Below are 12,990 nucleotides of genomic sequence, written 5' to 3' on the forward strand. Positions count from 1 at the left end.
GATACCGAAAATAAAGAATATTAATGAATACAGTGCATACAAAAAGTATGAACACGTACTTTTATTTTCCCAAGAAGTCAAATTCTACATTTTTTTTCATAGCATCAAATTTTGATAATCATATGAAATTACTGTTAAATAATACCAAATTTAATATAGTAAATGATATAATAAATAATATACTATATCAATCCTCATATCGGTCTTAGACTGTTTCTTCTCAAGTTTATATACAAATTTTTCTCACAATTATACTTTCCTAGATTTCACGATTATGAATGCTTTTTTAAGCAAGAATATATATTTGCATATTTCTTTTGCGAATATAGAAATGAAAAGGACAATCCTATATACAGATCGATATAAGGATTGATACAGAGATCATAAAAGAAACCGATATAGATAGAAATTTTAATTTTTCATAACAATCAAGCATTTAGAATTAAATTACATTACTAAACGTTCCCTGTTGTTCAAATGCGTAAGCTGATGTATGGCGGACTGCGCACGTGCGAATGTCTTCAACGAAAATTTAAACTCTTTATAGCTTGAAAAACAAATCTCAACCGATATTTAAATCCTATGTATAATAATATAAGCTAAAGAATAAATATTTCATAAAATTTAAAACGCCAATATTGAAACGGGTTTTTAAGCTGGATACACAATTGTTTCTGAAAATATTTTAGGTTTTCCTAAACATGGTTGGTAATATTTACATCACACTTCGCATAGTATTGTCATTTGAAGTGCGCATTGAAAAAATGGTGGATGGTAGTAGGAATTGACAAATTAGAGCCGAATAAATAGTAAATTTTAGAAAAATTTAAGAAAAACGGTGTATCACACGGTGTACGTGTAACTAAAAAGATTGAAAATGGGCTCGAATAAACGACACAAGACCGAGAAGAGTCGGGACGCTAAGAAGAAGCGTCACCGTAGCCGTTCACGAAGCTACACGCCTGAGCGCGAGAAATCGGAAAAGCACAGGCATCACAAAAAGCATAGAAGAAAAGAACGCAAGGATTATGATAGTGATGGTTATTATCTGATTCATTATTTTTAAATTATACGAATACGTTGCACAGTGGCTTTTCTCAATGTCGCGTGTTTTAGTAAAAAAATTAACTACGCGCGCACCGCTTCAAAAATGTAATTATTTATGAGCGGTTAGATAAGCTAAAATACTTTTCATTTATCTCTGTTATTTCTCCTTGTCATCGTTTCGAAAATAATATCGTGTTTCATCTGCGCAGAAACATATTTATCAATTTCAAGTACAAGATTAAGTAATTTGGAGGGAATCAAAGCAAATAATAATATATACTTTGCATAGGTACATAAGCATTTACTATGATGAGCATACGATAGTTAATATCAGTTAATACTGCGTTTATTTTATTTCAGTTGAAATAGTTAATGCACCTCCACCCCCAAAAATTTCTAAGTCTTCACATCCGTCAACGCCTCCACCTCCTGAAATTTCTAAGCAGCACAGCCCTTCGCCAAGCAAAGGCGGTGGAACACAAACCTCTCTATCGATTGAAGAAACTAACAAGTTAAGAGCAAAGTTAGGTTTAAAACCATTAGAAGTTGATAGTGGACCAAAAGATGATCCGAATAAGATTAAGGATGACTTGGGAGAGTTTTATCACAAGCCTGCTCCTGATGTTAACGAAAAGTTAAAGACCCAAAAATTAAAGGAAAAGATTGGCACTCAGAAACAGAAGAGACTAATTGAGGCTAATTTAGCTAAAGTAAAAAGTTTAGGAGAATGCGAATCTGATGATGATACCACAAATTGGATTGATAAGACCAGACGTTTAGAGGAAGAGAAGAAAAAAGCAGAAGAAAGGGTATTTTCAAAGTGTTCCAAATGTATATTACTCAGTTAGCATATTTATAATTAATGTTTTGATCTTTTCTATTTTCATGCTAGGCAAAAATGTTAGATCAGTTAGATGAAGAATTTGGAATTGGAAATTTGGTTAAAGAAGAAATTCATGCTGCACGTAATACGGCTTATACTGAAAAAAATTTAAAGGGCCTCAAAGTGGAGCACAATATTGTAAGTACCTACATTTATGTATATTTTTAAAAATTATAGCAATTGAATGATATTTAACAGGAGAAATTTGAAGAAGGCAAAACACTTATCTTAACGCTAAAAGATCGACAAGTGCTAGAAGAAGGCGAAGACGTGCTTGTTAACGTAAATATAACTGATGAGGAACGTTATCAACGTAATATTTTCAATAAAACGAAGAAGCCTGGTTACGATGCATACGATGACGATAACTTCGATGAATTCGGTTTCCCGAAGAAAACAATTCTGGAAAAATATGACGAAGAGATTGGAGGAACGAAAAAAGACACTTTCACACTGGGAATTAATAACATCAAAGACGTGAAACAGAACAAACTTGACTACGTTAAACAACGTTTAGCCAATAAACGATTAGAATCATTACAATTAACAGAGCCAAAACTAGCTAGTGAGTATTATAATGAAGAAGAACTTGCGAAATTTAAGAAGCCAAAGAAAAAGGTAATCCTGTGAAATCAAGATTTTATGCTATCTCTTACATAATGCACAAGCTCAATATTTTGTCACATTATTTTAGGTTCGAAAGATTAGAAAGAAATTAAAAGCAGAAGATTTAGTTCCTGAAGACAATGATTATCTTCGAGATCTTGGAAGTAGGAGAGCCAAAAAAACCGAGGATGTAAAAGAAAACGATGTTTTGGACGTAGATGATTTGGGAGGTATTTAGTATATTTTTTTTAAAGATTATAATTACTTTTTAGCATTTGAACCTCTGTTGTACTGTTAATTATTATTATGCGTATTATGTACCGTTAATTATTACTATTAATTATATTAATTATTTATACTGTTATATTACTATTGTACTGTTTAAAAATATATAAGCCAATTTTTCTTCATCCTCAAGCTCCCACTGAAGATCTCAGTGGAATAAAATTGGAAGAAGATGACAAAGAGTTGGAATTACAATTAGCATTGAAGAAGGCTCAAAAACTAAAAGAATCCCAATTATCAAATATCGAAAAAGTTGTTGAAACTATAAAACAGGAGTCCATGGGTTCTGAAGAGAGTCAATCTGGAAATATTGTTCTTAACGCCACTGCAGAATTTTGTAGAACACTAGGAGACATTCCTACTTATGGTCTTGCTGGAAATAGAGAAGAAAATGGACAGGAGTTGATGGTATTGAATGTTTTATTACTATATTTCTGTTGAAATGGTATTATCTAATCTCCTTTTCCTTCCTTTCCTTCTTTTTCTAATAAAAAATGCAGGACTTTGAAATGGACGGAGTCAAAGAGGAACCTCCTGCAAACGAGGATGAAGATGATGGCCGTGGCGCATGGAATACAGTGCACCTAGGTATTTCTAACATCCAAGCAGATTGTTTGATCTTTTACATTGTGTATAATGTTTTATATTTTATGAACAGATGAAAGTACATCAGAACCAGTAGCAATGGAAGCCGCGATTTTAGATGCAGAACCTTCGCTCGGACATGGCGTAGGTGGAGCGTTAAAACTTGCTATGAGCAAAGGTTATTTGCAAAAAGAAGATAGTAGTAGACCATCTGCGTCTCGTTTCGCACATCTACAAGCTCAGAATTACTCAATAGAGGACAAGACTTATGGGTATGTATGGAACAACTATCATTCAATACAAGAAGCTTTCTTACATATTTGGAAAGAGAAACAAATGTGAGAAATATTCTTCTATTGAATGCATACCAACGAACCTTGTTAGACGAGTCTCTAGTGAATTTCAAACTGTTAGTTAACAGTCGTAAATAGAGAGCTCAGATTTCGGTGCTCGGAAAATGGATGATCTGCTACCGCAACGAGATTAACTACTTTGTTGGAGATGATGAAAGGCCTAAGAAGAGAGTAGGATTGATAGAGGTATGTTTATATTATGCGATTCTACTGTACCAAGCGAGATCTGTACGAGCGTTCTAGACAAGTCCAAGTATGGATTGAAATTGCATTAATATAATTAGCAAGAAAAAAAGTTCATCTGCTATATACACATCACAGTATAATTTTGTATTATTGCATTCTATACATGCATGTTCAAATATGGGTAATAAAATAACCTTTAGGATACGGACTTTATACAATCTTGGTTTGAACTGAAATCCTTTTTCACATTTATGGTTATACGTTTTATCAAATATGTTATAAAAGTTAATCTTCTTTGAGCAAGTAATAACAAATAATTTAATACATACATATACATATAATTAGTTAAACTTAAGTATATCTTTAATAAGAACATATTATTGATTACGATAGTTAATATCGACTTGTTTAGATTCGTATTAATTTAATCGCATAATGTAATGTATCTTTAAAATTTAATCATTTTTTTGTTCGCGGTAACGTAAATTTCGAAACACCGAATTCCATGAGCTACAATCAATTTTTACACTTGAACGAAGTTTATTGTTATTTGTTTTTATCTTTGTTTTTTTAGAGACGATGATAAATTTGGTAGAAGGGATCGTTTCAATGGTCCAACGTCAGAATTCAAAGAGAAGGATGGTTTCAAACCAAATGTCAAGCTGGAATATATCGATGACGATGGTCATGTTTTAAGTGCAAAGGAAGCTTTTCGATATCTCTCACATAAATTTCATGGGAAAGGTCCAGGAAAAAATAAGGTCAAACTTATTTATTATCCTACCTAAAACTCTCTTTCCTTTTTAAACTGCAAAGTGGATACTAAACATAACTTCATAATTTATAGGTTGAGAAACGAATGAAAAAAGCAGAACAAGAAGTTTTAATGAAACGAATGTCATCTACAGATACCCCTCTAGGAACACTTAATTTATTACAAGCAAAACAAAAAGAAACTCAGTCGCCATATATAGTACTCAGTGGAAGCAAACAAATGCAAACGTAAAGCAATTTTATATTACTCTAGTAGATATTAATTAAAAGTTAATTTCGTAATACTTATGAATATTTTTTTTCAGGACTAGCATATCGAAGTCAAAGCATTAAGTTAAAGCTAATTTCTGTAAGAACTGTATATAATATTGTGACAGAGAAAAATCCCTTGTCAGTACACTTTTTCAGCAGAATAGTACATTGGAAAATGAATACTTGCACATTTTTCCTTTAATTTGTTAATCTACTTACACGATAATAAAATAACATTTGTGAGTTTACAAAGACAACTAATCTTTCTTGGACCCTTTTCTTTTTTAATTGAAAAGATCATTAGTTTTTTAAATAATATAATTATTTATTTTATTTTTAAGGTTTTGTTATACGGGAACATTACAATTTTAATTTTCGCGTATGATATGATTGAAATATTGTGTTTATATTTTACAGACAAGTTTGTAAGGCTTTGCTTACATTATAAGTCAGATATGCTCAATTGATATATGAAATCTTCAATATATGTACATATCGATACAGTTACCAGAGAAAATTACTTACATTCTCTCGGTATATATAAAACAGTATAAACTCATATTTTGTCACAGTTTTTTTCGATAATGATACTTTATATACTTAAAATATTTCATCTTAGTTTTTAATCAAATAAATTGACTGCTATCACAATAAAATTAAGTGTAGGGAACAAACGATGTTCACAATTATATCTTATTTATATCGACATTAGAATAATACGATTTCTATATGCTAACAGTAACATGTGCATAAAAGCTATAAATATTTTAACATTACTTCTTAATTATTCATCACAATTTACGATTAAAGTTCCTAGTTATCTACTTGTACAAATTGCTATTCGGAAGGTAGAAATTCCGGTACTACAAAATATTTTATCCTTTCTAATAATTACTGTACAAACGTACTGAACATTGTCTGTTTTTATCTTTTTGCTTTTTATTTAGTACAATATATTATTATGAGATTAAAAATATTTATGGGCTTGCTAAATGAAAGAAGTCTTGATCAATTATGATGACAGCATGATTCGCTACTGATATCAATTTGAGTATTTTTACAAAATATCAACGTCATTATTTCGTATTTAAAAAATGATTTCTCTTTATGAGAAGGTTGAACAGCATTGATTATAGTACATAGTATATAGTATCCCTGATATCACAAGGCTTTTCTTTGTGCAAAAATAGTAATAATACTTGATGATTTCTCGAATCTTACATAGTGCACAATAATTATATAAATTACATCTTATAAATATGTCTCGAATATACACGATACAGTTACATCTCAATATATGTTTTAGAAAACTTCCTCTCTACTAGTTATATACAATTTAAAAAAATTTGTTTTCTTTTCTAGAAAGTTTGGCACTTCTCTCGATGATTTATACAAAAGTAATAGGAATTCTTCGTAACTAAAAACAGTAATCTTTTAAATATATTGTTTAGAAAATTATTATTAAAACTATTATTTGAAAATACTTTTTTAAATTAAGGCAGCGGTATATTTTGTATTGTTAGCTAAGAATTTTTGAGTAACTTTGAAACCCTGTCAAAAATTTAAGTTAACTTACTATTAGGGCTATTGCTCGCTGAAATTTGTTATTTTGATAAATAAAAATTTTGGGCAACTATGTACTAACAACAAAAAATATATCATTAATCGAACAAACAACGTTTATTCCTTTAATTCAATATTTATTTCTTAAATGAATTCCTATCAATTTTGTAATAATCTAATGTACATTTTGATACAGATATGACTTCTATTTGCTTGATTCTAAGAAATTTAGTTTACGCCAGTAACATGTATTTTTCCAAATAATATTCACCAATAAATTATAATTATCTACAATTCTGTTACTTCGCAAAATTCAATAGAAACTATTTTCTATGTTACTGTCATTTTAAACAAATTTCTTATCAGCAGTTTATTTATTATATTTACGTAAATATTCCTTTTTACTCTTTCCTACATTCAAATATTTTTGATAGTTATTAACTTGCTGTACTTATTCTTCCTAATTTTTCTCTAAGTTTTTTGTTTATGTATATACATATATACGTATGAACATATTCAACTATATCTGATACTGATACATTCACACACAGGCATACGCGCACACAAAAGTCGCGTCAAGTTTTTAAATATTATAAATTGACTTCTTTGTTATATATAGTTTTGCTTCTTTTCTGTTCTCTATCGCATGGTATTAAAATCATTGGTATAAGTAAAAGGGAAGTGCGAGTCTCAGCATATTTTGATCGGCAGTCCACCTCTTGTAGACCGAGCTCTTGTTAAAAAATAAAAATTGATTGTTGTTGTATCAAAAAATTGTATACAAGAGAGGACACATGCATGAAATGTGGAAGTAAAACATGAATTATGATACTGTTCCGTTAGCTTTTTGGATAGACCTTTCTCAAGTTAGTTACCTTCCAAGGCATCTTCCTTGAGCGCAACATCATCAGCAATTGTTATCTGTTCAACGTCTCTATGTTCTGGTTCTGAGCGTTTTTGCTCATACCTTCATCTTGGCCGCTTGGGCTCGATAACCTTGTTGATTTTATCGACTTCAATTTCGTTGTTCCTCCATATCTAAAATTCACATCACTGCAGGTATCCAGAGGATGCATCGTTCCAGTTAAATTCGTCACGTTATCATCGTTTGTAACTTCTAACTTCGTAATTGGTACTTTTTGAACAGATCCTAACTCATAAGCTGATTTCGACGACTTCAACTTCATTTTAGAATTTAATGGCAGCGAACTCGATTTCTCCAAATTGACTTGTTGGATCTTCAAGTGATTATCGTCTTGCACCATGTTCTGCTCTTCGGTTGAATTTACCGTATCAGTGATCCGAATATCTATATTGACGGTTTTTGGATCGTTTTCGTCATTTCTAATACCTTGCTCATTCGCATACTCATTCCTAAGAGCGGCCAATTGTGCTCGTTGCTTCTGAATATGATTATGCGAGTTTGAGAAGAACGACGAGACTCTCTCCAGTTTTGTAGCCAAGTTTGGTTGGCTCAACGTGGATTTTAAAGGGTACGGAGTATCCATTACGTTATTATTTTTTAACAAATTTTGAGATTCTCTTCCTGCGGAGTTACTCTTGATCATTCCCATTTTATTATTATCCTCGAGCACTTTTAGGGAGTACAATCTATTGGGTGTGCTTCTTCGTTTCTCAGCGATGCTTAACTGAGCGATTATTCGACGAACTTCACCAGGAAATTCGATGTCTGGGCGAGTTTCAGATAGTTGTTGTATAAATGCGCCCAATGTGGCGACAGTCACTTCTAGACTGCGATTCTGAGATTCAAGTTTGTGCAGGGTCGATTGCTGCATAGATCTTGCTGTCTCCAAACGGTGCAAGTCGTTCATAGTAATCTGTGATTATAATTATATTTATTTAATTTTAGAAGCAGTAAAACCTTATGGTTTTTAAGCAAGATTAATGTTTAAAGATCTTACTTCAAGTTGTCCACTGAGCTGACCGACTTCTTGTGTAAGTTGCTTGTTAAGTACTTTTAACTTCTCCAGATTTTCCATTTGCGGTTTCATTGATATCATTTCTTCCTGTAACACCTGGTATTCCACTCTATATTCGTTCAATTGCTTCGTAATCTCTTGATCCGGATAAAACACGCGTTTCATAACTCGGTCCAGAATTTCTTTATCTACAGCTGGTACGCGCGTCTATAATTAACAAAAATTAAGGAACATAGGTATTATAGTTATATCCGAGAGCTTCATTAAAAAAAAAAAGAATTTTTCATACTTTGAGATATTCCATAATTTCTTCAAAACTGTCACACATTAATAATTGATCTTGGTGCTCTTCTAACAACGCCATAGCTACCCTGAAAAGTACCTCAGTACTTTCCAAGAAAAGTAAATCTATAAAAATAAATATAAAAAATAAATACCTGAAACTGTAAAAATAAATACGTGTGTATAAATTTGTATTCATCTTGTTGTACTTACCAAAAACTCTAGTCACAAAACCAAGTGGAAATTGACTGGCAAATAAAGTTAGCAACCATGGTGCAGCGTATAATGTGGGCGAAACCTCATGTTTGTCAAAATGATTATAAATCGCAGGCAATCTATCGTGCAACAACCTGGATAATTGATACAGGTACAATTGTAAAGCTGCCATATCAGGAAGATACAATTTCCTTAGGCCTCTTCGAAACATTAAGTGTCGTAGAAGGAAAAACGCTATATCTTCTGACATCTATTAAAAACAAACCATATTTTAAGAAAAAGATGCTTATTAATAAAAATTAAATACTAATTAATAAAATAACAAAAATTAAAAATATTTAAACTTACGTGTAAAAGAAGAATGCCAGCTACGAAACTGAGACCTTGACAATAACCAACTTCATGGTCCAGAAGCGAGTAAGCTTTCAGCAAATTGAACAAAGCTAATTGTCCAGGTCCTAGAGGTGAACTGAAATACGGATGGTTTGGAAATGTTCGTCCTAAATCTATTAAAATTGCATGTTGCTGGGACGTAAGCTGTTTCAAAAGCAAATCGTATGGTATATTGTAATTAGGGAAGTCGCGCGTGTCTATTGGAGGTTGCTTCAAGCAAAATTGTTCGGCCAAAAATTGCCATACTTCTCCTCTTTTGCCTTTTGGTACACCTGTACCAATATGAATAATTATTAAATCGTTAAGTCATTATATCTAAAAATATCTTGATATTAAAATTTTTATGATCACTTACCTTGTTTAATAGCATGTAAAAGCATTTGATTATCACATTTTGTAGAGATCCTCGACTCTTTGCTTACTAAAAGGTCCCATACTTCCATTAACTCGCGGCCACAAGTGCTAAGTTCATCGTACTCCAATTTTATTCTCTTAACAGTCGCTTCTTCTTGACGAACTGAAATTAAGTACATTTTTATGTACAAGTTGAAAGAAGTATTTCTCTATTATTCAGAAAAGGATATTAAATAGTATATTATTAAATATTGCATTATATTACCTCTAAGCCTCGCGTTCTCCTTCTCCATTCGTATAAGTATCACCTGCTGATTGATAGCTTTCTTCCACAGATCCCTTAATTCTTGTTTCGTTCTGCGCGTCGCCGTCGCCTGGGGCGATTTGATGACGCCAATATTTCCTGTTTTATCGCTTTCTTTTTCGTGATCTTTATTGGGAGTTACAACTCGATTTAATATAGCTTGTCTCCATGAGCCATTTGACTGTACCGAATTGTTTCCATCTGTCTCAGTTGGAGACATTTTTGGTGAATTTCCTACCTTCAGGAATCTATTAAAGAATATCATAAAAATAATAAAACAAATTCAAGTTATAATTATAAACTACATACTGTCAAAAATTATACATACATATCCATCATAGAACTCTTTGGTCCAGTATTTACAGTCAATTGCTGTTCAGGTGAAACCCTTAAAGATTTGGGTCTACTAGAATCCGGCGAAATATCTGCCATGGACGGTTGTCGCGACATATCGGGGCTTTGGCTACCGCTTTTTTGTATCACAGTGTTGAGGTGGCTCATATCTTTTAAATGTCCAAGTCCAAGGTCATCCCGCGAACCCTTTCTCTTTATGAGGTTATCAAAACTATTTGTAAGCGAGCGTTTCGCTTTCATGAATATTGTGCTTCCGACACCTACGCCTAGGTATTGATTAAGAAATTCACTCCTGAAATATATTATAGATTAGATTGAATTGTTAACATAAATAAAAGTTGTATTTTTAATAAACATTTCAAGAAACTTTTTTTTAAAAGAAATCTTACCTATTCTCGGCTGTGTCATGAACGTGCCTAGCCTGTTTCGTCTCGCAATGAGCACGCAACAGTCTTATTAAAAATTGATTTTGCTCGCGTAAAGATGTCCCTGTACCGCCGGCGGCCTCAGCACTTTTGTATTTACTAACGACGATTTCTTGCTCGTCCTCCGGCAGCATTTCCATCCGCGAAAAAATTATATTCTGGGTCCTCCTGTCATTCTGTCCTAAAATCCGCAGGAGAACATGCTAACTTCTTACTCGTCCCATAATTTTGTTGGAAATTAAAGGGAGACAAGACATAAGTATACTCGTAAATTACCTTCGATTTCCTGGCATAACTTGTTATACCAATACATGGGGCAGTGTTCGCATGAAAACACGGAATATCGGTCTTTCCTTGAAACTTCGCACGTTCCAACAAACGCTTGTGAAATAGCTAAAAAATACGTATATGATTTTAGATTGTTTGATTTTAGTAAATTGATATCTCAATGTATTTTTATATTGTTAGATTAGATGTACTTGATTAGAAATAATGGAACTTCTACATTATTAGTCGTTTATACAGGGTGTTCTATTAGTGATGGAATCTGCCTTATCTGAAATCGACACTGAAAAATGATTAATGTATTTATTACCAAATGTTAGCCAATATAAAGTTTAATTTCTTATATTAATTAATAAAAAAGAAGTGAGTTACATATATATATATATATATATATATATATATATATATATATATATATATATATATAGGAACTTTCTGCTTGCAATGCCGGATTTATTTCATCGTAGCAGAAGCCATCAATAAAGAATAAGAAACTCATTTTACCAGCGACAAGATCATCTGCAACGGATTCCGATTGGCACTTGAATACGTAGCCAACAAAAAAATCCACGTTATTCTCTTTGCAAATAAAACCGAAGTGCTCGGGGTTCTTGATGCCTTGCACGCAACTCGCCACGTCTCTGAGTTGCTTATGAAGCAATACCAGCTTCCTATCCGGGCTGATTAATCTCAAATCATATCGGCCAACCTGAAATTCAATGTCAGATCAGATCAGATCAGTTTCAATACAGATTCTATATAATAAAATATATATTATTATTATTATATGTAATATATATATCGAATCATTTCAAACCTGGAAGAGCATCGTGCGATTATGTTCGTCACCCCCTCTCGCCATGGAATCCCTCCTGGCATTCAACACGCTACCCGTAGAGGAAGCCCGGTTTCGCATAACTTCCGGTGCTTGCATTGAATTATTGTTTGTAACATCTCGATTCTCCTCGCGCTCGTCTTTCTCGGCAAGATTGGGGTTCTGTGTCTTTGGAAACGTTTCCACCGAACCCGTGAGTGCTGACGGTACACCCAGCGAGTTAACGGGCGATATGACCCCATTTCCGGAGACATTTTCTATACTTTCGATCTCACTAGCACTAGATTCCTGAAGTAAAAATTGTTTCTTGATATTAACTAATATACTGACTTTTTGAATTATAATTAATATACATGTACAATTATAATGATATTATAATAAATATTATAATTAGAATATATGTATAATTTAGTATAGAATTAGGAAAAGATAACTTACCGTGCTATTTCTCCTGTTATTGGAGGACGTTAAAAGTGATTGACGCTGACTCTCGGAAAGAAAGTTAGTCACCGACGGTCTCGATTTTTCAAGACCGTGAACGCGAAATCTTACTAACGCATCGTCTATGAAGCCCTCCGATACCTTTGGATGCGACACTCTGATTTTCCCCACATAGAGCACCTAAAAGTTATTGATTATTAATCTGTATTTTAAAAGAAAATTATTTAGTGAGAAAAATTGTATCTAAATTAAAACTGAGGTCAAGGACTTCTAACTTTTAAAGATCATTTATTGCTCTAATTAAAGTGTATATATTTAGAAGCTGCTACAAATATTAATAGCAGAAGTGCTAATAGGTATATTTATAGTCTACAAATTTTATTTTTAAATAATCTCATTTTGTATTTATTTTTATTCATTTATACTTATCAACTTCATAGATGTATAGAGCAATAAAAAGCGTTTAAAGGAGAAAAAGAAGAAAGAAGAAACACGAAGAATCACCTCAAAGAAATGGGAAGAACTTGGAGATATGTCAGCACCTAGGGACGTTAGGCTGGCCGCGCTACTTTGCGATCTTTGAGGGACATCCCGACTTTCCTTCATATTTCTGAGGAATTGTTGAAC

General features: G+C 32.5%; 2 protein-coding genes across 5 annotated transcripts in view; one reads left to right on the top strand and one right to left on the bottom strand.

The window, feature by feature from the left end:
* The first annotated feature begins 730 nt into the window (after positions 1 to 730).
* LOC126865135 (U4/U6.U5 tri-snRNP-associated protein 1) lies at positions 731 to 5,795 on the top strand. Of its 2 annotated transcripts, XM_050617299.1 has the most exons (11): positions 731 to 1,040; positions 1,408 to 1,856; positions 1,940 to 2,068; positions 2,129 to 2,548; positions 2,625 to 2,766; positions 2,955 to 3,229; positions 3,322 to 3,409; positions 3,480 to 3,678; positions 4,520 to 4,706; positions 4,793 to 4,947; positions 5,025 to 5,795. In XM_050617299.1, the coding sequence occupies exons 1-11, from the start codon at positions 878 to 880 to the stop codon at positions 5,050 to 5,052; spliced, it is 2,235 nt and encodes a 744-aa protein (XP_050473256.1). In that variant the 5' UTR covers positions 731 to 877; the 3' UTR covers positions 5,053 to 5,795. The 2 variants fall into 2 exon arrangements, 1 of the variants encoding a protein (XP_050473256.1); XR_007689451.1 differs by lacking the exons at positions 4,793 to 4,947; positions 5,025 to 5,795 and adding an exon at positions 3,821 to 3,945 and having other exon boundaries at positions 4,520 to 4,707.
* Positions 5,276 to 12,990, bottom strand: part of LOC126865133 (TBC1 domain family member 1) — a 39,524-nt gene continuing 31,809 nt past the window's right edge. For 2 of the 3 annotated variants that reach the window (XM_050617296.1, XM_050617297.1), the window contains exons 2-15: positions 12,868 to 12,990; positions 12,361 to 12,543; positions 11,905 to 12,210; positions 11,592 to 11,796; positions 11,079 to 11,195; positions 10,767 to 10,983; positions 10,352 to 10,669; positions 9,985 to 10,271; positions 9,721 to 9,882; positions 9,321 to 9,637; positions 8,970 to 9,222; positions 8,764 to 8,882; positions 8,457 to 8,681; positions 5,276 to 8,372 (exon numbers count right to left, since the gene is read on the bottom strand). In XM_050617296.1, coding sequence (XP_050473253.1) covers positions 7,452 to 8,372; positions 8,457 to 8,681; positions 8,764 to 8,882; positions 8,970 to 9,222; positions 9,321 to 9,637; positions 9,721 to 9,882; positions 9,985 to 10,271; positions 10,352 to 10,669; positions 10,767 to 10,983; positions 11,079 to 11,195; positions 11,592 to 11,796; positions 11,905 to 12,210; positions 12,361 to 12,543; positions 12,868 to 12,969 — 3,732 coding nt within the window. In that variant the 5' untranslated portion in view covers positions 12,970 to 12,990 and the 3' untranslated portion in view covers positions 5,276 to 7,451. The remainder of the gene's footprint in view (positions 8,373 to 8,456; positions 8,682 to 8,763; positions 8,883 to 8,969; positions 9,223 to 9,320; positions 9,638 to 9,720; positions 9,883 to 9,984; positions 10,272 to 10,351; positions 10,670 to 10,766; positions 10,984 to 11,078; positions 11,196 to 11,591; positions 11,797 to 11,904; positions 12,211 to 12,360; positions 12,544 to 12,867) is intronic. The other variant, XM_050617295.1, reaches the window with a different exon arrangement.

Source organism: Bombus huntii, chromosome 4, assembly GCF_024542735.1.
Source record: "Bombus huntii isolate Logan2020A chromosome 4, iyBomHunt1.1, whole genome shotgun sequence".
Lineage (NCBI taxonomy): Eukaryota > Metazoa > Arthropoda > Insecta > Hymenoptera > Apidae > Bombus > Bombus huntii.

Excerpts from the sequence above, each read along its gene's own strand:
- LOC126865135 (XM_050617299.1), top strand. The coding sequence starts at position 878 with ATGGGCTCGAATAAACGACACAAGACCGAGAAGAGTCGGGACGCTAAG. Across the intron at positions 2,767-2,954 it reads GGACGTAGATGATTTGGGAG|CTCCCACTGAAGATCTCAGT; the intron begins GTATTTAGTATA and ends TTCATCCTCAAG. Across the intron at positions 3,410-3,479 it reads ATGGAATACAGTGCACCTAG|ATGAAAGTACATCAGAACCA; the intron begins GTATTTCTAACA and ends TTTTATGAACAG.